Here is a 24,427-nt window from a genome sequence, read left to right as displayed (position 1 = left end):
TCGTTTCGCCCAAAACCAATAAATAATAATCAAAGTCCATCGTATAGACATAATATTTAATACAATTTGCATATCAACTACGACGCATAAGGTGCCAAATTAGAAATCGTAACTAATGGACTTTGACTTAGTGAGGGAAAACTCTCAAAATGAGCCTGTTAACGTATAAAAGAGCAACAGCTGATTATTATTTGGGCCAAGCTGTTGCTATCGATTGGCAAAATACTATCTAACATACTACCTTCCTAACAACAATTTTCCAATCAGAAAAGGTGTGGGAGTTACGCTTATGAAGATATAGTTAATCCTCAAGATGTAAGCAGTAATCCAGTTTTAGTCCCCGCCAAAAAAAAACACCGAGGGATGGTAAATTTGCTGTGGCCTTTATACTAATCCCCCGCCGCATTACTCATTCCCAGAAATGTTAAGGCCGATAACGATTCCCGCGAGCAAGAAGAAGCATCAGTAGACAAGAGCTATATTGAAATCATAATAAATAAATAAGGAATCATCGCAAGATAACGAATCCTAGACAATATGGCCCGGAAAATAGCCAAGTTCTACAAGCTCGACATTAACCGCACCGAGTGGGAGATCCCAGAGACATACCAGAACCTACAACCTGTGGGTCAGGGTGCCTACGGCCAGGTGTGCAAAGCAGTAGTTCGGGGAAGTAGCACCAAGGTGGCTATCAAGAAGCTGGCCAGGCCCTTCCAGTCGGCGGTGCACGCAAAGCGCACGTACCGGGAGCTACGGCTTCTGAAGCACATGGATCATGAGAACGTTATCGGACTGCTCGACGTCTTTCATCCGGGACAGCCAGCGGACTCGCTGGATCAGTTCCAGCAGGTGTACATGGTGACGCACTTGATGGACGCCGATCTGAACAACATTATACGCACGCAGAAGCTGTCGGATGACCACGTCCAGTTCCTGGTCTACCAGATTCTGCGGGGCCTAAAATACATCCACAGTGCCGGAGTCATACATCGCGACCTAAAGCCCTCAAACATTGCAGTGAACGAGGACTGCGAGCTGCGCATTCTGGACTTCGGCCTGGCCCGGCCAGCAGAGAGTGAGATGACCGGGTACGTAGCCACGAGGTGGTACAGGGCGCCCGAAATTATGCTCAACTGGATGCATTACAACCAGACAGTGGACATTTGGTCCGTGGGCTGCATCATGGCCGAGCTGCTCACTGGTCGCACCCTCTTTCCGGGCACCGACCACATTCACCAGCTGAACCTGATTATGGAGGTGCTGGGAACACCGGCAGACGAATTCATGAGCCGCATTTCCTCAGAGAGCGCCAGAAACTATATTCGGTCTCTGCCGGTCATGCCTCGCCGCAATTTCCGCGACGTCTTTCGTGGTGCAAATCCGTTGGCTATCGACCTACTGGAGAAGATGCTGGAGCTGGACGCTGACAAGCGCATCACTGCTGAGCAGGCGCTGGCCCATCCCTACATGGAAAAGTACCACGACCCGTCCGATGAGCAGACCGCCGCGCTGTACGACCAGAGTTTCGAGGAGAACGAGCTGCCGGTGGAGAAGTGGCGCGAGATGGTTTTCACCGAGGTGAGCTGCTTCAAGCCGACAGCCGCTTTCGCCGAACTTCTGCCCAAAGAGTAGCAGTACCACAGATCCAGCCCCTGTCCGTTCAATGATGCTATCTGTATACATTTAGATCGAGTCTTCTTTACGCCTAGTTAAAACGGATGTGCTTAATCGAGATTTCTCTGCTCGTCGAATGTAAACACAATCGGGAGGCTATTTATTCTAGAGCGATTTATATTTAGAAACGCTTCAGCGGCTGGATTTAAACAATTGGTTGTGCTGTTCACCGCAGAAACGCACATTAACCCCAACCGTCAGAGTGTATGTATTTTTTGAACCTCTGCTTTTCATTCGATGAGTACAGAAATTACGGTTTGGCCAAGTAGCAGTCCGGAAATGTTTTCAAAACACACAAAGTCACAGCCTTAATGTCCAGTTCAACTTCAGATTTGGTGTCGGTTTTAACACACAGTTCTTGTGAATAATAATCCTGTAAATGTGAGTAGTGTACATGTACATCCTAGTTCATAAGCATCTCGCGGCCAGTAACTATAAAAAGAGCACTAGTGTCTACATACGTTGAATCCAAATAAATGTGTGCTATGTATTTTACAAAAGTAGATCCTCTAGATATCTCTCGAATTCCTGCTCCCTGGAAGGCTGCTCCTGAGTGAGATCTGGTTGTTTCAGCCAAATTTTCTCGTCTGCCGTGGGTTCCTCCTGCTCCACTGGTTTCTGCTCCGATTCAGCCTCACCTTCCAAGGACGTTGGGGGCGCCGTGTCCTCTTCTTCGCCTTCTGTGGAGGAAGAAACCTCGTCCTCCGTATTAAGCTTCCGTCGTTTGCGTTTTCTTTCAGCTCTGCGTTCCGCCTTCTCCCTACGCCGCTGCTTCTTGTACTCCTTCTTCTTGGTGCGGTAGTTCAGCTGTTCTGTGTGCGTGGGACAAAGGCGCACCTAAAATGATTAAATATCCAAATAAGCAGAAAGCTGGTTTTGGAATATTTTGAAAGCCACCTTAACCAACGCATTCCGGGGCGCTCCTTTCTCGATGTACTTGAAATTAACCTCCCAGCTACGCAGATCCGACCGCTCCCCGCAATGTCGACTGCCACACTGAAACTGCCCGATGCCGGTGACCACCTCCTGTTCCGTTCGCCACCGCAAGGCTATCTTGTTCTCCATGTACCGGGATAGATCAGCTATGCAGTATTCCTTGAAGAGTTTTTTGTAGTACCGCAAGGCCAGACGTTGCTCCCAGCTCAGGGAATCGGTGTCCACCTCTTCATCCTCCTCCCACAGGAAGCGGTGGTTCTCCCGTATCACGTCAATGTCTCTTTTATGTCGTCGCGATTGCGCCTCAGCCGGTGAATTAAGAACATAGTGCTTAAGAATATAATTATGCCTCTCTTTCGAAGAAAGATTGTTAAGATTTATTGGAAACAATTTTGAGTCGCTCATTGTTGTTGTTGCAAACTGAGTACTATTTACCAATCGTTTATTTATCGATTTATCGATATATATATGTAGGCGACCAGCAATGGCGAATTGGCTAGTTTCTCACCTAATCATAATCGTTTGGATTGACTATTTTAATTTATGTATTATTTTAATTTCCTAACTTTACAAATCATTAATAAGAACTTGTTTAAAACGCTGATCCCTTACACTTACAAATGGATAGCTTTTTATTGTACACATTTGAATGCATTTTGTTATGTACATAATATTTAGCTTTTTTTTAGCTGACTTCCTAATCAGAATTACTGAGATATATATATAATATAATATAGAATAATATGTATGCATTGTGCATTTTACTATAGTGCAGTCATTGGGGCGTTGGACCACGACATACAATATAAATGTTTTATCCCCTTGCAGTTGTGGGAAATTTGGGGCCAGACACTAGAGGTGTGTATGTATGTTTCGATAGATTAATTTTTAGCACATCACAAGGCGGAGCGTATGACGACGCCTCGTCACAACAAAAGTGAAAATAAAAAATTAAAAGAATAAGGAGAGGGGCCTAGGGAAAGCGGATCCCATCGGTTATCAATGGCTTGCAGTTGCAGCCCGCTGTTCTTTGTCTTTCTTCGAAAGAACCTGCTCTACTTGAGGCACAATTTCCTGCCACTGGTGTGCATTTGCATTGGACTTATCGGGGTACTATGGGGTTATTTGCACTGGTCCATAAAGCCCACTGTGCCCCAATTCACGGACTTCGAGCCCAAAAATGAAGTGAGTAGAAAGCGGAAGTTCGCAAGTTACGTGCTTGCATTATTGTTATCATGGGTCCCATGACAGCAATTTGATTGCCAATTCCATTATTATCAATCCTCTAGTTGGTACTGAAACATATGTACTTCCCCGGGAATGATTTTGACTATGTGTACTATGCGCCCAGCACCGAAAATGTGGAGGATATCGTGGACCAGCTACGTTTGGATTTGCAGATTACCCAAGAACGTAAGTATAAATACGTTGATGATGATTTTCTGATTAAATTACATGATATATTTTCGGCTTAGGCTTTCGTGCTTACAACAGCACTTCCGAGATGCAGCTGGAACTGGAACAGCAGTGCAGGGGCAGCTGCTTTGCCATCAACTTTGAGCAGGTACCCAGCCGTGGTGCCGCCGGAAAGTTCCGATATAGCATAAGCTCTAATCATATGCGCCTTTCGCCCAGGAAGCGCTTTGTAAATGACGAGGAAATCAATCGACAGAAAGGTTCGTAGTCCGTTCGGCATCTACCCATTGTTCGCGATCAACGACTGATTTACCTTGTCCTCTGTTCTTTGTTATTTCAGACGACGATGACTACATTCGGTCGGGATTCCTAACCCTGCAGCAGATACTGGACAAACAATATATGAAGTATCAGGGGCTGGAGCCAAACTACAATATACTGGTCAGTTCCATGCCCAACTTGGAGGTTGCGAGCATGGACAGTCACCGACTCACCTACTTTGGCACCTTGTTCAGCGTCATCTTCAGCGTGGTTCTGCTGAGCACCTTCGTGGTTCCCTTTGTGGAGGAGAAGCAGAACGGGTTGAAGGAGTTTCTCAACCTAGTCACGCCCATGAGTTTTCTTAATGGCCTCACATTCTTTCTCATCCGTCTCGTGTGCTATGCGGCGCTGCTTCTCTTCGTTCTCATCCTTGCCTATTGCTACGAGGCACTGGGACTGATACGTTTCGCCTACGTGGCTGTATTGTTCCTGCTTTACATTTTGGCCACCATGTCGTATGCATACCTTATATCGGTTTGCTTTCATTCAGGTAACCAAACATTCTCTTGCTTGATTAATCTGTTTTACTTGACCTGCTTAATTCCTTTTCAGTATTTTATGCAAAGATTGGTGGCCTGGTGATGTTGATCATTCCATATGTGTTTACCTTTGTTCGCAGCTGGGCCACCTCGCTGGCTTTCTTCTTCTTTAGCACCAATGCTTTTCTAGAGGGTCTGGACGTTTTCCAGACATTTTCCAACAAGCGTAAGATTACACAGCCATAATGCGAAGAAATTTTTTTAAATTTATGCTTAACCGTCCATTATAGATCGCACATTTGGCGGTGCCGACCTCTTCCGTGAAATCAAATATGATTCCAGTCGAATGTTTTGGATTTACGTTGTCCTGCTATTCCAATCTCTTATGTACGCCCTGGTCTACAACTACCTTGGTTGCGTTTTTCCGGGTCCGGGCGGGCTGAAGCGCCCATTTCTCTTCTTTTTAGACGTACGTAGAATAGGTTAGGTTTATATGTTTAGTATCCATTATATATTTGAAACAGAATATCGACATCCGGACTCCAAATCAATTTATATTTCTTAAATTCAGAGAAATGTCAAATTGATCGCTTTATATTCGGTTCGGTTAATTTCAGTGACGGTTTCGGTTGCGGTTCGGTTTAATCGGTTAAACACGGCAATCTTACTTTTTCGGTTACGGTTCAACTCGTAAATTAAGTCTTAGCAAGTATTTGCCTAAGTGTATTTCCAAATTCCTGTATTCCTAGCCCAAAACCTATCAAAAGAGGCAACGCAATGAATATACGACAGCACCGAGAGGCACACATGCCATCATTATTACGGAGCTGTGCAAGAAGTTCCAGACAAGTAAACGAGAAACGCTCATTTCTGACAACCTAAGTATGACAATCAACAACAAGGAGATTACTGTTTTGCTGGGCCACAACGGAGCCGGAAAAACCACAATGATGAACATGATAATGGGTGAGTATGATCATATGCTTAGGATGAAGTCAATCGCATACTGACCCGCAATTTTTCAGGACTGGTGCCGAAGGATTCGGGCAAGATAGTTGTATGCAGCGAGCGTGATGTGGCCTCGTATCGCCACCTGATCGGCTTCTGTCCCCAGCACAGTGTGTTTATGAGCTACATGACCTGTCACCAGCACTTGGAGTTCTTTGCCCAACTTCGCGGAGAAACTCGCAGCAATGCCCGTAGATGGGCGGATGAGAAGCTCATGAAGCTAGGGCTGAGTGACAAACAACACGAGTTCGGAAGAAACTTGTCTGGTGGCATGAAAAGACGTTTATCCCTGGGCATTGCCATTGCTGGAAATACCAAGTAGGGAGCCAGCCGCCTTGGTCTTGTGGTAGACCATACTAAGAATCTTATATTTCTTGCAGAATTGTAATTCTCGACGAACCTTCATCCGGACTGGATATTAACTCACGACGCGAACTATGGGACATCCTTTTGAATCTGCGCAAGGAGAAGGCCATTCTGGTCACCACCCACTACATGGAGGAGGCCGAGGTGCTTGGCGACACCATCTGCATTCTCGCCAATGGCAAGTTGCAGACAACGGGGTCCCCGCTGGAGCTGAAGCGTAAATCTGGCATCGGCTATCGCTTAAAACTGGAGGTCAGCGATTTTTCGTACCACGAAAACGAAATCATGCAAATAATACGCGACTATGTGCCACCGGCCAGCGTTCTGGTAAGATCATAAAATATACAAACTTGGCTTTATATTCGATTTTTCCTTGATAAATATTTTCTATATTTTCCGTTTAGAATGTGGTGAAACCGACTGCAAATATCTGTCTGCCGTATGCGTACAAAAAACAATTCCCAGAAATGTTACATAAGCTGGAGGCCAACATGAATCAGTTGGGCATTCAAACAATTTCCATGACTGACACAACTCTGGAAGATGTTTTCTTAAAGTAGGAGTTCAAAGTTTACAGTTTAGGAGTTTACAAAAATAATCATTTGCCATATTTCAGATGTGCCGGAGAGCAAGACCAGGTGGATACTCCGGACGGATCACGCCATGATATGCCGCTCTTGACTCCCTATAAGCGTTTGCCAAGCCAACACGTTGAACCCAGCCTGTTACAGCTTTGGCTGGCGGTGTTTTACAAGAAGTGGACGTTTCTCTCGCAAGAATGGCTGTATTCTCTGATCATGGTAAGCATTATATACTGCATAATACATAGCGAAACAATTATACCAAGAGCTACCTGCGATTGTTTGGTTTACAATTCCCGCGATCAGTCTGATCCCAAAATATCTACAAATACTTTTATATATAATGACGCATTATTACAGATTTGTAAATATATTATATATTGTTTTTGATTTATTATATATGTATACATATCATTTTCCTGTGGCTATTCCTGCCTGATAAGCAAAGATTATTAGGTTACATTACGACGTTATAGTAATTTTCCATTGTTACCCTTATCATCCCGTCAGCTTTGCCTTCCCTTTGTATGCGTTTTTGGTGCTATTCTCGCCATGCACGCCATGTCCGTGGTGGAAAACGAGGAGGCTTTGCCGCTGAAGCTTAGTCAAATGGGCAGTGGAATCGTCTACATATACAATCCGACGGGACACCATGGCCAGATAGAGCAGCAACTACGTCAGCAGATCGAGTTAAATGGCATCACAGCAAAAACAATGCAGGTCCGTGGGGATAACGATGTTAAAAATGGTAAGTAACACATTTCGTGCTGGGAATTTGAATAATTGTATGTATATACTTGCTTTCTATGTAGAATCCCTCGACTTACAACGCGACAACTTGGCCGATTTCCTTGAACAAGTGGTAGGCATTATTGACATGTACGGCGATGGCGGTGGCACCGATGTAGCGACGCCCACAATAGAGATCTACTTCTCCGGGAATCGCTACCATAGCTCTGTGGAACTGATTAATCTGGTGAACTCCGCAATGCTAAAGCTAGAGCAGCCAGGGTCAGATATAGATGCGACCTATGTTCCTATCCGGCGTTTTATAAGCGACATAAGCGCCTCTCGGCTGGAGTACTATGCGGTCATCGTATCCGTGGGAATGTTCTTTTGCATGTTTTATTTCATTGCCCTGCCCTTAAGGGAATATGCGAACGGTTTCCGCAGGCTTCAGACCATGTCACGATTCACCTACTGGGCTGCCCACTTCACCTTCGACGTGCTGACTCTGGCCGTAATCTGTGTATCCCTGCTTATCCTGCAACAGCTGTTCATGCCCGCCGAGCTTTACTCCAAGATGGAGCTGAGGATGATTGCTGCCAGCATCTTCTTCTACGGATGCAGCTATCTGCCCATTCTATATGCCTTGGGCAACAACTTCAAGTCCATATCAACTATATCCACCTACTTGCTCCTGATGCTAATTGTGTCGGGTAAGTGAACATTTCACTCCTAGGCTGTATTTATTATTAAAACTAACCAATTATTTCCTCTTTAGCCATAGCCCCTCTAATAACCTCCAGTAACGCGGCCGCGATGAAATTGCACGACACAAAGATCGCATTTTTGTGCTTCCTGCCGGACTTTAATCTAAACCATCAGCTTCGCATTATCAATGAAAACTTCATTACTCGCCGACGGGCCGTGGGTCCTGGAAAAATACAGCATCTAATTAGCGAAGAGATTTTCTTTGCATACGCCACTGCGGTGTGTGTGCTCGTCATGACGTTCTTCACCGTCATATTGGAACACATGTATCTGCGTCGGAAAGTGCAGGATGCCTTCTTCCGAAACATTTCAATGTTCACACAGAAAAAGAACTCGTTGCGCACCAGTCCCAGCGGTACACACGTGTCAATTGATTGCGCCAAGGAGGAGGAGCTGGTCAGAGAGCTAATCAAGCGCCCGTCAGAGGGTTATCCGCTGGTTGTGAGTGGCCTTCGTAAGCGATACCAGGATAAGGTGGCTGTCAACGGACTGAGCTTTGCGGCACAGCGAGGTGAGTGCTTCGGTCTGTTGGGCGTTAATGGAGCGGGCAAGACCAGTACCTTCCAGATGATCGCTGCCAATTTGGCGCTCGATGGCGGCAGCATCCGCATAGATGGCATAGATATTCAGCAGGATGAAGTAGCCTACCGTCACCGCTTTGGCTACTGTCCGCAGTATGATGCACTGAACAAGTTTATGACGGCCGAGCAGTGTTTACACTACATGGGCCTGCTGCGGGGCTTGAACAGCTCCGGTGAGGGGCCAGCTAGCGTCAAGGAAAACGTAAAGTACTGGCTGGAAAAAATGCATCTGACCAAGTATCAGCAGGTGGAGGTGCGGCATTATTCGGGTGGCACAAAGCGCAAGCTTCTGGCCGCTATGGCCATGATCGGGGCACCCACGCTGGTGCTTCTGGACGAACCCACCACCGGCGTAGATCCAATTTCGAGACGATTTCTATGGCAGTGCATTAAGGATTTTCAAGGACAAGAACGAACTGTGGTGCTTACTTCGCACAGGTAAGCTAATTTTTCGAATAATATTTTAGTTTTCCGCATGATTTTCGAGTCTAAAATGATAATGATGATGATGATAATGATTTTGCTGGGTTTTATGGCAATATTGTAACCTTAACATTTGCATGCTCTATAATAAGCTCTGGGCAAGTTTATAAGCTCAAAGAGACACTTCTTCGGTGCATTTAAATGAAATATTTCTTGCTTAGTGATACTACTTAAAACAAAATAGAATGACAGTTTCAAACACAATTTTGTAATCTCGGGTCGTCTTTCGAAGTCTCAGATTTCCTATACTAAACGGACCGGCATTTATATAAAGCGGCTGCGGCGAAGAATATCTAAATCCGATCGCCAAATGATTCCTGAGGAGATCTGAGGAAAAAAATCTGAAAGCTTTTGAGATCTCCGAGGATTCGTTTTCTTAAAATTCACAAAAATCCTGGGGGAAATCGCAAGGATTCATTTGAAATGCCCCTGAAATCCTATAAATAAATCATGAAAATCGTGATGTCGGTGAAATTATATATAACCAGGCTCAAACAACTCTCAGCATGTTTTTTTTTTTATTTTATTTGTATTTTTGTCCTCAGTAACTTCCATTCACGCCATCTATGTTGAACTCGCAAAGAAGTGGTTCTGCCAACACACGTTTTAGTGATTAAGGAAGAGTGTTGTAATTTAGAAAATGAGTTATGGCTTTAATCTGTTAATATAGATAATTAAATGCACAGTCTTGGGTGTTAATATTATACTTACGTAGGCGTCTTTTGTGCCTATGTTTATTTTGAATTCAACTGCTGCCAGAGTCTCTCAGTACTGGATCGGGAACGACACCTCGACTGCAACTTCTTTTGCCTTACCTTTTAGGAATAGTTGTGCAAGACCAAACACCTTGCCAAAATTTTTGGATTTGCCTCGAGTTTACCCTCACCCATCTGATCCTTGGTCCAAAAGTGTCTTTAGAAATGCCTTATTTTTTTCTGGGCTACACACCTAGGTCCTCGCTTAACATTTCATATTGCCTTTTTAAGGCACATCGCTTTGAAAAAAAAATATATATTAGTAAGAACTTGGACTGTATGACAATCTATAATGGTTATTAATAATTTTATTAAAAAAATGAATTGCAAAGATGATCTATGCATTTCATGATTTAATTTAACTTAAAATTTTAAATGAAAATTGATGTTTTAATATGCAGCAATAAATTGCGTATGAACAGCGAATTTTGATCCATCCAAATCAATTTAAACCGTTATCTTACTTTATTTGACTCAAAAATAAAATATTAAATTTATATATATTTTGACTAGTAAAATTATCGTTTTGATAAATATGCATATATACATAAATATGTATATGTATATTTATTTTATTTGGTTCGATAGTTTGTGTGTTTTGTGACTCGCGAAACTTTCACAAAAAATTAATTTTTACCATTAGGTTTAAATCATTTTCACACAGGTGCGAAACGATTCAGTGTTTGTGCATACATGTACAATATAAACATGTATGTACATATGTACTACATATTTATTTAGATTTAAATTGCAAAACTTTAACAAGGAACATATGGCATTGAAGAAAAGTTGCAACAATGTACCGGTAATCCACTTACATATGTCGCACTAGGTAACCAAACTCCGCAACCAATTGTCGAAATAAATGAACTAATTAAACAGAAATCAATTAACTTACCCGCCTAATATGATTAACTAGTAAAACACTTGAATTGAGGAATGCGTGTGCTGGCAACAGCAGTCGATTTGAAATGCAAAAGCGGGAGAAACGGAAATTATACCTTGTAATTATAATCACATATGGCAGATAATCAAAAAATAATATTTTTGCGTTGTCAATATCAATATTCAATTCAATATCATTATATACCAATAACATTTGTTTTTAAATCCTAAATGGGTATTCAGACGTCAACGCATAACTTTTATTAACATTGTTTTTGTTTATACTTTTTCCATCATCCATCCCTATGAAAGGATATAATCATTTTATTTAATAAAGAATCTATAAATGCACTTAAATATTTGTATGTATGCATATGTATATATTCTTGGTCAGAATCAACAACCAAGTCGATCTAGTCTGCCTCTAACTTTTTTGGAGAACGAAAATATTTAGTATGGGTGTCATGAACTAATCAAACATAGGTTAAAATAAAATTATAGTTTTGTTGGTTTGCCATATATGGTATGTATTATTATATTATATTATTATTCGGCTTGCCGAAATTAGATTCCCTTATTGTTAAACTTCGAATTTATATAAAAAAATGTTTGATTATATTTTTATAGCATGGACGAGTGCGAGGAGCTGTGCAATCGACTGGCTATCATGGCGCACGGTCAGTTCAAGTGTCTGAATAATATCTGCGCCCTAAAGCGTTTAAGTGGCTTTACCATTAAACTTAAAATGAAGGAGAACACAGAAACCGAGTCGAATGTGAGCACGGTGACAAGTATGCTAAAGTCGCAGTTCCCAGGACTGGAGCTGCGGGAAAACCACGCCGGCACGCTTACTTACTTTGTGAGCACGCAGGAAAGCGTGATCCAATGGTCGGATGTGTTCAAGATAACGGAGGACTATCTGGCCGATCGGCTAGGGGACATTGTTGAGGATTACTCTGTGAACGAGTGCACGCTGGAGGATATTTTCCTCAAGTTCGACAAGCAGGACAAGTCCCAATCAACGTCACGCCAATCGTCGGTGCAGAGAAGCCCGGAAGTCCTCAGCCACGTATGAGCGTGGGTTGGAGTGGCATATCGAAAAGACTGAGCACCAAACTGTCGTCGGGGGGATCATGTTGCCTTTCCCGCGGCAACATCTCTCAATATATCACCTGTACAAATTCCATTTAACACGTTCCTTGGCCAGTATTCATTTTAACAGAGAATCTCAAATACGAAAAAAGGCACATATGATCCTCTCGACCGGCATTCACTTGGACTCAGTTCTGTCGGCAGGATTTTTCTACTTAATGCGTGTGTGTGTGTAAAGACTAATATCAAAGACATTAACTGTGTGCAAGATATATGAAAATGGAATATTTATTTATTATATTCGTAACTTTAATACTTTTAGATACTACCTTTTCAATAAAAAATATTTGAACAAAAATAGTTTTTATTATATTTATAACCTTTTCACCCGAAACCGCCGTACGGTCTACCATTAATTTAGCAAGCTTTTTGCTTTTCTCAAAAAGAAAACAAGCTATCGATGTCATCAAAGCGTTTGAGAAATGAGTAAATTGTTTTTTTTTTTTTTTATTAATTTACCTTTGAAAAATTCAGTTCAATTACTTGCAATTCATTTTTTGTTAGTTTTACTATTAATCGTCAGAACATAACATCAAAATGTTTTTGAATCGAAGGTAAACGTCGACATTAACTGGGCTTAATTCTGTAAACCTCCAATTAATTGTTTGAGCAGTTCAAAATAGTTAGAGAAATAACTGATTTTATAAAGTTTATTAGAACCAGAACACCAAAATTCGAAACCCAAAGTTTTCCCCTAAAATCTAAACAACTATGCATGTGTTCAAATGGTCAACCAAAACTAAAATCTTCGTATTTTTGTATCTCTAATGTGAAACTAAGGTATTTATATACTTTTAAACACAGATTTATAATACAAGTAAAAGATAATTTTTTAATTTTGTTAGTGAGAAGCAAAATATATTGCATATGAGTGAAGGTAAACTATAAAACGATTTTTCATAATGTTTACTCTTAGCCAAGATACAATTTCAAAAAATCTAAAATTGTTTTACTTTGTTTTGACAACTTGCTAAATCTCGTTATGTCTATATACTAAGAATAAAGTAATCTTATATTGCAAACAAATGCAAGTTGTATTTCACGACTGTTAATTCAAATTTTTTCGGATAATCTTTGGGTTTATATAACACATTCTAAAAAATGTCTGTTCATGTTGAAAATGCGTTATTTCGATATCGATTGCAAATGTGGTTAGTGGACTTGCGGTATTATTTTGATTCAAGCCAGTGCTGCCAGGCTGATTAAAAAATCACCTTTTATAGTGTTGGGCAGTTTCGTTACTGATGACGTTTTTTCGCATTGTGTTTTGAAGAATATTTTAATGTGAAAAAGTGTGATATTTGCAAAATGCAAACTCACACAACACGCAAGTAACACGCCAAGTGCCGCGTGTTCACAACCAACTCGAGGAGGACACCCCTGTCCAGCTGGCAGAGGTCACCAGAAGGCAGCAGCGAAAGTTGCGTTGCTGTCGTTTCCGCACTAGCAGCGCGTAGAGTGAAGGAGGGGGAGGAGCGGACAGTTGGTCGGAAGCGGAGAGAGGGCAAGGGCGAACAACAACCGGAGGCGGAGGAGGAACGGAAACTCACCCATCGGAGGCGACCTTGGGAGTGGCAGCGGCCCAATATGCACAACAACTCCACGAAGACCAAGGAAATGTTCATCGTGCGTGCTCTAGAAAAGATCCTTGCCGACAAGGACATTCGGCGCTCTCACCACTCGCAGCTGAAAAAGTCCTGCGACTCGGCGCTGGAGCAGATCAAGGCGGAGCTGATCAGCGCCGGACAGATCGCCGAGGGCAACGAGCTGCCCTGCGCCGCCCTCCCGCTGCCAAAGAACGATGCCGCGAGCATCATCAATGCGGAAACCTACTTTTTGCCCTTCGAGCTGGCATGCAAGAGCCGCTCGCCACGAATAGTGGTCACGGCCCTGGACTGTCTGCAGAAGCTTATTGCCTATGGCCACCTCACCGGTTCTATCCAGGACTCGGCTAATCCCGGTCACCTGCTCATAGACCGCATCGTGGTGACCATTTATGGGTGCTTTAGCGGGCCGCAGACCGATGAGGGTGTCCAGCTGCAGATCATCAAGGCGCTGCTCACGGTGGTCACGTCGCAGCATGTGGAGATCCATGAGACCACGCTACTCCAGGCGGTGCGCACTTGCTACGACATCTACCTGTCCAGCAAGAATCTGGTGAACCAGACGACGGCCCGTGCAACGCTTACCCAAATGCTGAACGTTATCTTTGCCCGCATGGAGAACCAGGTTTACGAGCTGCCGCCCCCGCCCTCGCATCAAATGAACGGCAGCATTCACTCCGAGGACTGGACCAATGGTGGCGGAGAGGAGGCCTTAGGAGATGCCGACGAGGTTATTGCATCCGAGATACTTGCGGAAATCATAACAGGTGCGTGGTAGGGGTTGAGGTAACACCTTAAACTATTTTAAAATTTTTATTAATTCAATTACTGTTTCCAATGAGTCAGACTGAAAAATATTTTCGATAAGGCGTGTGCGACGCTCCTTCCACCTGGTTTTGATTACTCAATTTATATATCGTATTTTGTAAATTCCAGCCGCTTATAATGAGGCCACGAAGGATCAGGAATCCGGCGGAGATGCTGAGCCCATTGTCAATGGAAATGACTCCTCACATTCTGATCACGACAGCGTGGAACTGCACAGCGAGAACGATGCGGTCGTAACGGCCAAGTTTACGCACATTCTGCAAAAGGATGCCTTTTTAGTGTTCCGTTCCTTGTGCAAGCTGTCGATGAAACCGCTGCCGGAGGGTCATCCGGATCCGAAGTCACATGAGCTGCGCTCAAAGGTGCTGTCGCTGCACCTATTGCTGCTCATTCTTCAGAATGCCGGACCGGTCTTCCGCTCAAACGAGATGTTTATCATGGCCATCAAGCAGTATCTGTGCGTGGCCTTGTCCAACAACGGCGTGAGTCTTGTGCCCGAGGTCTTTGAGCTGTCGCTGTCGATTTTTGTGGCCCTGTTGTCCAACTTCAAGGTGCACCTAAAGCGCCAGATCGAGGTCTTCTTCAAGGAGATATTCCTCAACATCTTGGAGGCGAACTCCAGCAGCTTCGAGCACAAGTGGATGGTGATACAGGCGCTGACACGGATCTGTGCCGATGCCCAGTCGGTGGTGGATATCTATGTGAATTACGACTGCGACTTCTCTGCAGCAAATCTTTTCGAGCGACTAGTCAACGATCTGTCGAAGATTGCCCAGGGGCGGCAGGCCCTCGAGCTGGGCGCCAATCCCATGCAGGAGAAATCCATGCGCATTCGTGGCCTGGAGTGTCTGGTTTCCATCCTTAAATGCATGGTGGAGTGGAGCAAGGACCTGTATGTCAACCCCAACATGCCTGCTCCCGCCTTACAAGTACAATCGCCAACGGCCACCGAGCAGGATCAGGCGGATATAACCATCCAAACCGCGCACAGCGGTTCCAGCCACAGCCTCAACTCGAATCAGGAGCAGCTTCAGGATCTTCCCGAAGCGCTTGAGGAGCGCAAGATGCGCAAGGAAGTCATGGAAACGGGCATAGAACTTTTCAATCGCAAACCGAAGAAGGGCGTCCAGTTTCTGCAGGAAAAGCAGCTGCTGGGACCCAGCTGCCAGGACATTGCCCACTGGCTGCACGAGGATGAGCGATTGGATAAGACAGTTATTGGCAATTATCTGGGCGAAAACGATGACCACTCCAAGGCGGTAATGTGCGCCTATATCGACGACTTCAACTTTCGGCAGTTAGAGATAGTGGCCGCTCTAAGGATTCTTCTCGAGGAGTTCCGGCTGCCGGGCGAGGCGCAGAAGATTGATCGGCTGATGGAGAAGTTTGCCAGCAGGTACTGCGAGTGCAATCCGCAAAACCAGCTCTTCCAGAGCGCCGACACGGTCTATGTTCTGGCTTTCAGCATCATCATGCTGACTACAGACCTTCATTCGCCGCAGGTCAAGCACAAGATGACCAAGGAGCAGTATATCAAAATGAACCGCGGAATCAGCGACAGCAAGGGGGATCTGCCTGAGGAGTATCTGTCCTCCATCTACGACGAGATTGCCGAGCACGAGATCAAGATGAAAAACAACTCGGGGATGCTCCAACAGCCTAAACCTCTGGGCAAGCAAGCCTTCATCACGGAAAAGCGTCGCAAGCTTCTATGGAATATGGAAATGGAGGTTATTTCCCTGACGGCAACCAATCTGATGCAGTCTGTTTCTCATGTCAAGTCGCCCTTCACCTCGGCGAAGCATTTGGAGCACGTGCGTCCCATGTTCAAGATGGCCTGGACACCCTTCCTAGCCGCTTTTTCAGTGGGCCTACAGGACTGCGATGATCCGGAAATTGCATCCCTCTGTCTAGACGGAATCCGTTGTGCCATTCGGATCGCCTGCATCTTCCACATGTCGCTCGAGCGGGACGCCTATGTGCAGGCACTGGCGCGGTTCACTCTTTTGAATGCGAACTCGCCCATCAATGAGATGAAAGCTAAGAATATCGACACCATCAAGACGCTAATCATGGTAGCCCACACAGATGGCAACTACCTAGGCAGCAGCTGGTTGGATATCGTCAAGTGTATCAGTCAGCTGGAGCTAGCCCAGCTAATTGGAACCGGAGTACGGCCCCAGTATCTTTCTGGGGCGCAAACCACGCTAAAGGACTCGTTAAATCCAAGCGTGAAGGAGCACATCGGCGAGACGAGTAGCCAGAGCGTGGTGGTGGCTGTCGATCGCATCTTCACCGGTTCCATGCGATTGGATGGCGATGCCATCGTCGACTTTGTAAAGGCCCTTTGTCAGGTTTCGGTGGACGAACTGCAACAGCCGCAACCAAGGATGTTCTCCCTGCAGAAGATCGTCGAGATTAGTTACTACAACATGGAGCGTATCCGTTTGCAATGGTCACGCATTTGGCAAGTGCTGGGAGAGCATTTCAATGCCGTTGGATGCAACAGCAACGAGGAGATCTCCTTCTTTGCCCTGGACTCACTGCGTCAGCTGTCGATGAAGTTCATGGAGAAGGGCGAGTTCAGTAACTTCCGTTTCCAAAAGGACTTTCTGCGTCCCTTCGAGCACATCATGAAGAAGAACGCATCGCCGGCTATTCGGGACATGGTAGTGCGCTGCATCGCCCAGATGGTGAACTCGCAGGCGCATAATATTCGCTCTGGCTGGAAGAATATCTTCAGCATCTTCCACCTCGCCGCGGGAGACCATGAGGAGCCGATTGTGGAGCTTGCCTTTCAGACCACTGGCAAGATCATTGGGGACTTGTACCAGCGCCAGTTTGCCATCATGGTGGACTCGTTCCAAGATGCTGTAAAGTGCCTGTCCGAGTTCGCCACCGCCCGCTTTCCGGATACCAGCATGGAGGCCATCCGTTTAGTGCGTACCTGCGCCCAGTGTGTCCACGAGGCTCCTCAATTGTTTGCTGAACATGCTGGCATGGAGAACGACGCCTCGGTGGCGGAGGAGGATCGCGTGTGGGTGCGCGGCTGGTTCCCCATGCTCTTCTCGCTCTCGTGCGTGGTCAATCGTTGCAAGCTTGACGTTCGAACCCGAGCCCTGACGGTGCTCTTTGAGATTGTGAAGACGTATGGGGAGAGCTTCAAGCCCAACTGGTGGAAGGATCTGTTTAACGTCATCTTCCGCATCTTCGACAACATGAAGCTGCCGGAGCACGTGACCGAGAAGTCCGAGTGGATGACGACCACCTGCAACCATGCGTTATACGCCATCATAGATGTCTTCACGCAATACTTTGACGTTCTCGGCCACTTGCTGCTGGAGGAGCTCTTCGCCCAGCTGCACTGGTGCGTTCAGCAGAGCAATGAGCAGCTGGCACGATCCGGCACCAACTGCTTGGAGAACTTGGTCATCTCGAATGGCTTTAAGTTCAACGAGTCCACCTGGGACAAGACCTGTCAGTGCATCCTGGATATATTCAACGCTACACTTCCCCAGGAGCTTCTGAGCTGGCGCCCAAAAGCACATTCCAGTAACAATCAACCACAGGATCACAACCAGTTCGAGGCACTGCACATCCGTTGTGTGGTGCAGCTGGAACTGATTCAGACCATGGATAACATTGTCTTCTTTCCGGCCACATCCCGGAAGGAGGACGCCGAAACACTGGCCCAAGCAGCTGCGGACTTAACTGGGGGAAGGAACGGATCGCAGGCACAGCTCCTGGAGTGTCAGCGCGAGGAGCAGGGAATGTACGGTTACTTAAGGACTCGACAGCTGCTCACTCTGGCCGATTGTTTGATGCAGTCTCATCGGTTTGCCAAACGCTTCAATGCCGACCACGATCAGCGAAGCCTTCTGTGGCGCGCAGGGTTCAAAGGTTCAGTGAAGCCGAATCTACTAAAGCAGGAGACCTCGTCGCTGGCCTGCGTCCTGCGCATATTTTTCAAGATGTACGGCGATGAGAACCGACGCAGCGACTGGCCGGGCATCGAGCAGGAGCTGGTTCAGGTGTGCAAGGAGGCGCTGGGCTACTACCTGAGCCTGCAGAGCGAGGCCCACCGGGATGCCTGGACATCGCTACTGCTCCTCATACTGACGCGACTGCTAAAGATGTCCGATGCGAGGGTAAGTTACTTTTTAACAATGAGCTGGTACTAAACTAAAATTTGTAAAATTAGTAAGAATCAGAGCTTGAAAGGAAAAGTTTTTGTTTTCCAAAAACACCCTCATTAAGGGACAAATGGTCTCGTGTGTCTATCGCTCTTATTCAAAGATCCACCGTTGTTTTATTGACAGTTTTGGTTTAGTTTTTTAATGTTTCTCTACCTATTAGTTACACATTCGGTAATATCGATGTTCTAATATGAAAAGATTATTTTTATTTTACAAATTTAATATTCAAAATATTTTTAATGTGATACTTAAACTTTTTATGCCAATATATGTTCCCAATGCCAACCTTCTTTTGTAGATAATAATTATAAATTAGAATAAAGTGATCATTTATAAATGAATACTAATTTTACAAAATTTTGTAATTCCTTTCAGTTTGCAACGCACGTGTCCAACTATTACAGTTTGCTGTGTGAGATGATGTGCTTCGACCTCAAGCCCGAACTGAGAAGTGTCCTTAGGCGTGTGTTCATGCGCATCGGTCCAGTATTTAATATAATGAGCGTTAAATAGTCACGGAGGAGCCTCCTCAGCCGTCTAGCTAATTAACTCGGCCATGTTAATAGAACGATATCCTCCCCATCCTTTCCCTCAAATCATAGTTTATTGTGCACTATTTTTGGTTCCATCGGCTTTGTTGTTATGTTGGCACCTAATCATAAGTATATTTTTATTGTATTTAAAAAAAAAGGAAATACATAAGGCAATATGTAACGTTTATTAGGCTTAACATGGAATGTTGTTGTTTTTATATACATAGTTATCCTAATGCTATGTAAGGCTTTAATGTGTGCGTGTCTATATAGTTTCCTTCATTTATGAATTTTGAAAATTGTTTTCCCAGGAGCAACCACAACCACACACTTTAATATTCACCTATTATTGATAGCGATAAATGTGTAGCGTAAATACCGATTAAACAGCATATTGTGCAGCCTGTGTATATCGCTAGTTATTAATTTAAATCAAAATCTATACAAATATATATATTTCAAATATACAATACTAAATCTATTACCAATGCGATCTGTACGAGTTCTTTCTTAGGTGGACCTATCACGCATATTAAGATCAAGTTCAAGGTATGTACTACATAAATGTGGGATGTGGTCGGTTAATTTGTGTGTTTCATCGTGCGCCAGATATGTGGCATCTTTATATTTCGGTCGCGATTCCTCTAAATTAGTTTTTAATTCAAAAATATCACGCGCTTCTCTCTTTTTATGAAATCTACAACAAAGCCAATTAAATGGTTAGAATTTGGCGTATATTTTTGTGAAGCTTCTTGCCATGTGTCCAGTCTTTGGTGCTCAGATTTATGGCATTTTTATTATACCGAGATATGTGCTACGAATTTATTTAAACGAATGTGAGAGTCTCTTGATTTTATGTTTGGAATGCGATCAAAGTGTATTAAATATCGGAACGTAGGGCATACTAATATCGAAGTGATTTTATTAGTTAAATATTTTAATATGTACCTTTAGCACATCTGTACAAATTAACATGTAGCTCCAACACAATTTATCTTTGACGTTTTTAATTTATTTTAATTATAGACTAGGTCGGTGCACAAGTTAGTGTTCCTAACCCACACTAAAGAGTATTTTTAAGTTCGATGCAGCATAAGCATACCTTGATGGTAATTAAATCTTTGAATAAGCTTAAGTTAATGCGTTCGCGACACCTCTATGTTTAATAGCCTCAAAAAGTAATTTTTTCTGCTTGGAATGAGACGTTGTTTAGGCAAGAGAGTCCATTGGAATATTCCAAGACAAGTTTATCGTTTTGTTTTTGGCAACATTCATGACACATGACATGGTATGATACCTGACGCGCTGCGTTGTTATTTGTTTGTCCGTTAAACAGATCGATTAGCACGCAGCACCGACTGCAAACTGGCCAAAACTGAGAAGATCGGGTAGGAATCAATGGGCCTTGTGTGAATAAGATTACTTTGGGGAAGAGGCTTTCGTGTGTGATTTGGAAATTCTTGGCCACACGCTAATCAATCTTGTTAATATGTCAATTCCAGTGGAAACTTAATCTCGATCTCGCTTTCTGATTCGATTTGCGATTTGTATCACATTGATGGGTGCTAATTGAGAGCGCTTACGCACGGAGGAAGACAAATATTTTCTATGGAAGGTGAGAGAGAGAGTACAGAGAGCCACCGTACAATGAAATCTCACCTCAATCCAACTTAAGCCAAGTGCAAACTAAAGTTCAAGATCTTTAACAAAGCACGCAGTCCGTACTCTTATATATGCCTAATAAAAGTGAATTATTGCGCTCAACAGTTGCTGGCAAATTAGAATAAAAACAAATCCTTCGCCACGCGTGTTACCAGCTTAGAAATAATTTAAGAAACAAACATGATCCAATTACCCTAAAAATAATAAAGGAAACTGACAAGATTTCTTGTACGGAGGTTTAACCAAGTTTTTTGTCGAAGCAAATGATTAAGAAAAAATAATAAACTATTGTTTCTTTTGCAAATAAAAAGGTCACTGTGTGTCGTTGCCCTTGCCTTGAAAAGTTGCTTGAACTGTCTGAAATCTTTCCTGATGAAAACAGTAACCTCTTAAGATAAAAGTTATCTGTGTAAATATCCAAAAATAATCTTCTAGTTTCTGGTAAATATTTACTTTTTCAACTACAGTCTTTTTCTTATTATTCTAAAGTTTTTGATGTTTTAAGAAATATAAATATAAAGCAAAATAATAAATATTAGGTACGAAAATAAGAACAGGATTAATACAAAATAAACCTTATCATTTAAATTATGTATATGTATATTCACATTATTAAATAAAATAGTTATAAGTGGAATAAATAGTTTAGACTCTTTATATAGAGAATAAAAGACTCATGACGATGGGTACACCTTTACTTTTTACATATTCGGCCTGCTTGACATTTGGGTTTTGTTATCATGCTACAAACTTGATATTCTGTGCCTGATCCTGACATACAGATAATATGTATCTGATAAAAGATCTCTGATTTAGCATTCTCAAGTTCTTCCCGGTAGAATACCATTAATGATTTACAATTTTACAATATAAATATATACGTAAGGACATCTAATATTATCTATATGGTTCCCTACAATAAATCGTTACTTGTTTACTTAAACATTTGTATTAATTTTCCCCTAACTCGTTGCTAATTTGACTTTCTGAATAGTCTGTCACTAAGGGCAAATCTATTTAATTTGTGCAGAAATTACTGTGGTTACGTCTTCCACTGCTCCTTTTAGCATTCAATTTGCACCGATCACAGTGCTCGTTCCCGTTCCCGTTCCTGTTCCCATTTCCGACCCAAAAACTTTGCCCGTCACATGGACTCAGTTAATTTACATTAACAATAATTACTCGACCTTGAAGTGGGCTGTTTGAGCGGGAGCTTAAATCAAATTCTAACCAGATACATTCGCATTCCCATTTTCATTCCCATTTCCATTTTGCAAAGCGGTGAGCGGAAAGGCAAAAGGCGGAAGCAAACGGGTAGAACTGCACGTGAGGTGGGGTTCGCTGGGATGACTGGGGGCGGCATCTGGGGCGGGGGTTGAAAAGCGCAAATAATAATGCACGGCTAATTGGAAAACAAGCCCGGTGGCGCACTGTGAAAATAGTGCGATAAGACTTGAGCCCAATGCAAACAGCCACAAGAAAATTTCACACGGGCCGAATTAATTGCGCATACGCAATGTTGGCCAGCGTATCCCCGATCGGAGCTGAAAGGAAGCCCGAATGTGAAATGTGAAATTGGGTAACCAACTCATATTCTATTGTGCATCGCTGAGAAAACAAAACAACAGCAGCGGGCAGAATTGAAATTAGTGACAAATTCTACTCTTAACTCGCTGAAGTGGCTTCGTGCTAAGCGCTGACTGTGCACAGCCTAATGGACTAATGGAATAACATGAGAGCAGCGCGTTGATGGAAATTATGGATCCCTCCGGCCCCTTCCCATCCCTTACCTCCCTTTTCGATTCGCCCTGACCATCCCGACCAAGTCCCCGCGGAGAGAGAGCCGGTTCCCCTCAAATATGCTACGATTAGCGTGTCGCCATCGCCATCGCCATTTCCAGCACCATGCCCATCCCCATTTCCCCCACCACGATCCGTGATACTTATATATTGAGATATATGTAAAAAACTTGTGAAAGTATGTACATATGTGCGTTTCAGTACGCGCGATCGCGATCACGCTTTAAGTCCCACAGCAGCAACAAAAACAATGCACAAAAGTTCAACAACAAAACCGAAAAAAAAAAAAAAACATTTACGGGCATGTATGGAGCAATTTACAAAGTGTCTAACCACAGTGGAATGGAATGGAACGCACTAGTGATAAATATTTTAAAATGGTTGCAAAACAAAAATTACTTCAACGGCAGAGCATGAGCTGCACAATTTCTAGGAATATATTTTGTTTGGTATTTATATTTATTGAAAAACCGATTACAATTCCTTGTTGCAATGATGTGAGCCGGAGCGACTGAAGCCTTCAGTCTTTTTTAGGAATAATATGACTTAATATTGCATTAAATTTCTTTAACAGTGTTAGTCGTAAGATTTATTTTGTTGTATCTTTTAAAATATAATTTAGAAACTACTACTACTAGTCGCCCTATTTTTATTTTTATTTGTATATTTTAAAATATAATTTAGTTATGAATAGTTATATATGGTAATTAAAAAATAAACAAGAACAAACTTTCCTCACCATACAATAATCAACATCAATGCTGCTCAGATATCCGTGATATGTATTAGTTTATTTTCTTGATTTATTATATACTTATAATATAAAATTATTACATTGTCATTTAATTTTAAAAGAATTTTTTTGGTATGACATTGATCGAATTGAATAAAAACAGAAAATACTTAAAATTACAATTAGAAATCAGCCATTACGTTACAAAAACGTACGTTATTAATAAAAATCATAATTTAGGTATTTACTTATTTAAAAATTTATTTAATCACATTATACTCTCGTCAGTATTATAAATATACATAACTTATTTTAGAGTGTTTTTTATTATAAAAGAAAATAGCACTGATTCCACATAAGCAAACAGGCTTATTCTTTTCTTTAAGTGTAACTTTTTAATGTTAAAAATATTTGTATTAAATATTATATATATTTGGATAAATTATTGTTTGTACTTTTGTAAGAAGTTAATTAGCCAAATACTAATGTAAATCAAAGTCACGTGATCTATTTAAAATGCAATCGATCGTGGCGCGCAAAAAGTAGTTGATTTTAATTAAAAACTAATTGATTTCCTTCCGATTCATCCAATCCTGACCACCGATCCCGGACAGCCTTCACTCCAGAGTCAAGGTCAAACGGTTAGCTAGTGCAAATAAACCGACTACCGGGTGCTGGCAGCTCTGTGAAATCGAAAACGAACTTATTACGTATTCGCCCCATAGTGCCGGGCTCAAGTACGGCTGGCCAGCGGCAAACTATTGAACCTGGTCGCTCTGTCAACGGTTCTAATGACGCCGCAGCCGCAACAGTAGGCGTCCGACCCTGCCTGCCCCCCCTTAACCACCCACGACTCGGGGGTTAAGCGGTAGTTTAGTTCACTAACTCGGTGACTCTCCTGCTCTCCTGCTCTCCCATTCTCTTTCCTAAAAGGCGATGG

The 24,427-nt window shown here is 43.1% G+C and overlaps 4 protein-coding genes and 1 long non-coding RNA gene across 5 annotated transcripts; 3 read left to right on the top strand and 2 right to left on the bottom strand.

The window, feature by feature from the left end:
* The first annotated feature begins 182 nt into the window (after positions 1-182).
* On the top strand, positions 183-2,174 carry p38b (p38b MAP kinase). Its single transcript, XM_020954494.2, has 2 exons — positions 183-315; positions 420-2,174. Exon 2 carries the CDS (start codon positions 538-540, stop codon positions 1,630-1,632), a length of 1,095 nt encoding a protein of 364 aa, XP_020810153.1. The 5' UTR covers positions 183-315; positions 420-537; the 3' UTR covers positions 1,633-2,174.
* On the bottom strand, positions 1,774-3,102 carry LOC110185570 (protein FRA10AC1 homolog). Its single transcript, XM_020954496.2, has 3 exons — positions 2,572-3,102; positions 2,136-2,511; positions 1,774-2,047 (listed from the first exon to the last, which is right to left on the bottom strand). The coding sequence occupies exons 1-2, from the start codon at positions 3,013-3,015 to the stop codon at positions 2,167-2,169; spliced, it is 789 nt and encodes a 262-aa protein (XP_020810155.2). The 5' UTR covers positions 3,016-3,102; the 3' UTR covers positions 1,774-2,047; positions 2,136-2,166.
* A 257-nt stretch (positions 3,103-3,359) lies between these two features.
* On the top strand, positions 3,360-12,429 carry Eato (Engulfment ABC Transporter in the ovary). Its single transcript, XM_020954532.2, has 15 exons — positions 3,360-3,795; positions 3,900-4,023; positions 4,086-4,286; positions 4,367-4,837; positions 4,900-5,052; positions 5,117-5,295; positions 5,576-5,792; positions 5,852-6,152; positions 6,215-6,527; positions 6,605-6,756; positions 6,817-7,000; positions 7,292-7,529; positions 7,594-8,220; positions 8,286-9,294; positions 11,607-12,429. Exons 1-15 carry the CDS (start codon positions 3,613-3,615, stop codon positions 12,052-12,054), a joined length of 4,800 nt encoding a protein of 1,599 aa, XP_020810191.2. The 5' UTR covers positions 3,360-3,612; the 3' UTR covers positions 12,055-12,429.
* On the bottom strand, positions 4,049-4,662 carry LOC147643731 (uncharacterized). The gene is made up of 2 exons (XR_015271493.1): positions 4,521-4,662; positions 4,049-4,413 (listed from the first exon to the last, which is right to left on the bottom strand). It is a non-coding gene; the product is annotated as an uncharacterized LOC147643731 (long non-coding RNA).
* A 925-nt stretch (positions 12,430-13,354) lies between the features above and the next one.
* Positions 13,355-19,788, top strand: Sec71 (ADP ribosylation factor guanine nucleotide exchange factor Sec71). The gene is made up of 3 exons (XM_020954704.2): positions 13,355-14,502; positions 14,672-18,711; positions 19,135-19,788. The coding sequence occupies exons 1-3, from the start codon at positions 13,719-13,721 to the stop codon at positions 19,270-19,272; spliced, it is 4,962 nt and encodes a 1,653-aa protein (XP_020810363.2). The 5' UTR covers positions 13,355-13,718; the 3' UTR covers positions 19,273-19,788.
* Positions 19,789-24,427: the final 4,639 nt, after the last annotated feature.

The sequence above is a fragment of the Drosophila serrata genome, unplaced genomic scaffold, assembly GCF_035046125.1.
Source record: "Drosophila serrata isolate PLE 108 unplaced genomic scaffold, ASM3504612v1 contig_245, whole genome shotgun sequence".
Taxonomy (NCBI): domain Eukaryota; kingdom Metazoa; phylum Arthropoda; class Insecta; order Diptera; family Drosophilidae; genus Drosophila; species Drosophila serrata.
The sequence above is the reverse complement of the archived record's forward strand: the minus strand, read 5'-3'. Positions and strand labels throughout refer to the sequence as shown.

What these genes read in the sequence shown, in the direction of transcription:
- p38b (XM_020954494.2), top strand. Translation starts at nt 538, where the DNA reads ATGGCCCGGAAAATAGCCAAGTTCTACAAGCTCGACATTAACCGCACC.
- LOC110185570 (XM_020954496.2), bottom strand. Translation starts at nt 3,015, where the DNA reads ATGAGCGACTCAAAATTGTTTCCAATAAATCTTAACAATCTTTCTTCG. An exon ending in CCCGGAATGCGTTGGTTAAG is followed by an intron (nt 2,512 to 2,571) that starts GTGGCTTTCAAA and finishes TAATCATTTTAG; the next exon opens with GTGCGCCTTTGTCCCACGCA.
- Eato (XM_020954532.2), top strand. Translation starts at nt 3,613, where the DNA reads ATGGCTTGCAGTTGCAGCCCGCTGTTCTTTGTCTTTCTTCGAAAGAAC. An exon ending in CCAGACATTTTCCAACAAGC is followed by an intron (nt 5,053 to 5,116) that starts GTAAGATTACAC and finishes CGTCCATTATAG; the next exon opens with ATCGCACATTTGGCGGTGCC. An exon ending in AATGATGAACATGATAATGG is followed by an intron (nt 5,793 to 5,851) that starts GTGAGTATGATC and finishes GCAATTTTTCAG; the next exon opens with GACTGGTGCCGAAGGATTCG.
- Sec71 (XM_020954704.2), top strand. Translation starts at nt 13,719, where the DNA reads ATGCACAACAACTCCACGAAGACCAAGGAAATGTTCATCGTGCGTGCT. An exon ending in ACTTGCGGAAATCATAACAG is followed by an intron (nt 14,503 to 14,671) that starts GTGCGTGGTAGG and finishes TGTAAATTCCAG; the next exon opens with CCGCTTATAATGAGGCCACG. An exon ending in TAAAGATGTCCGATGCGAGG is followed by an intron (nt 18,712 to 19,134) that starts GTAAGTTACTTT and finishes AATTCCTTTCAG; the next exon opens with TTTGCAACGCACGTGTCCAA.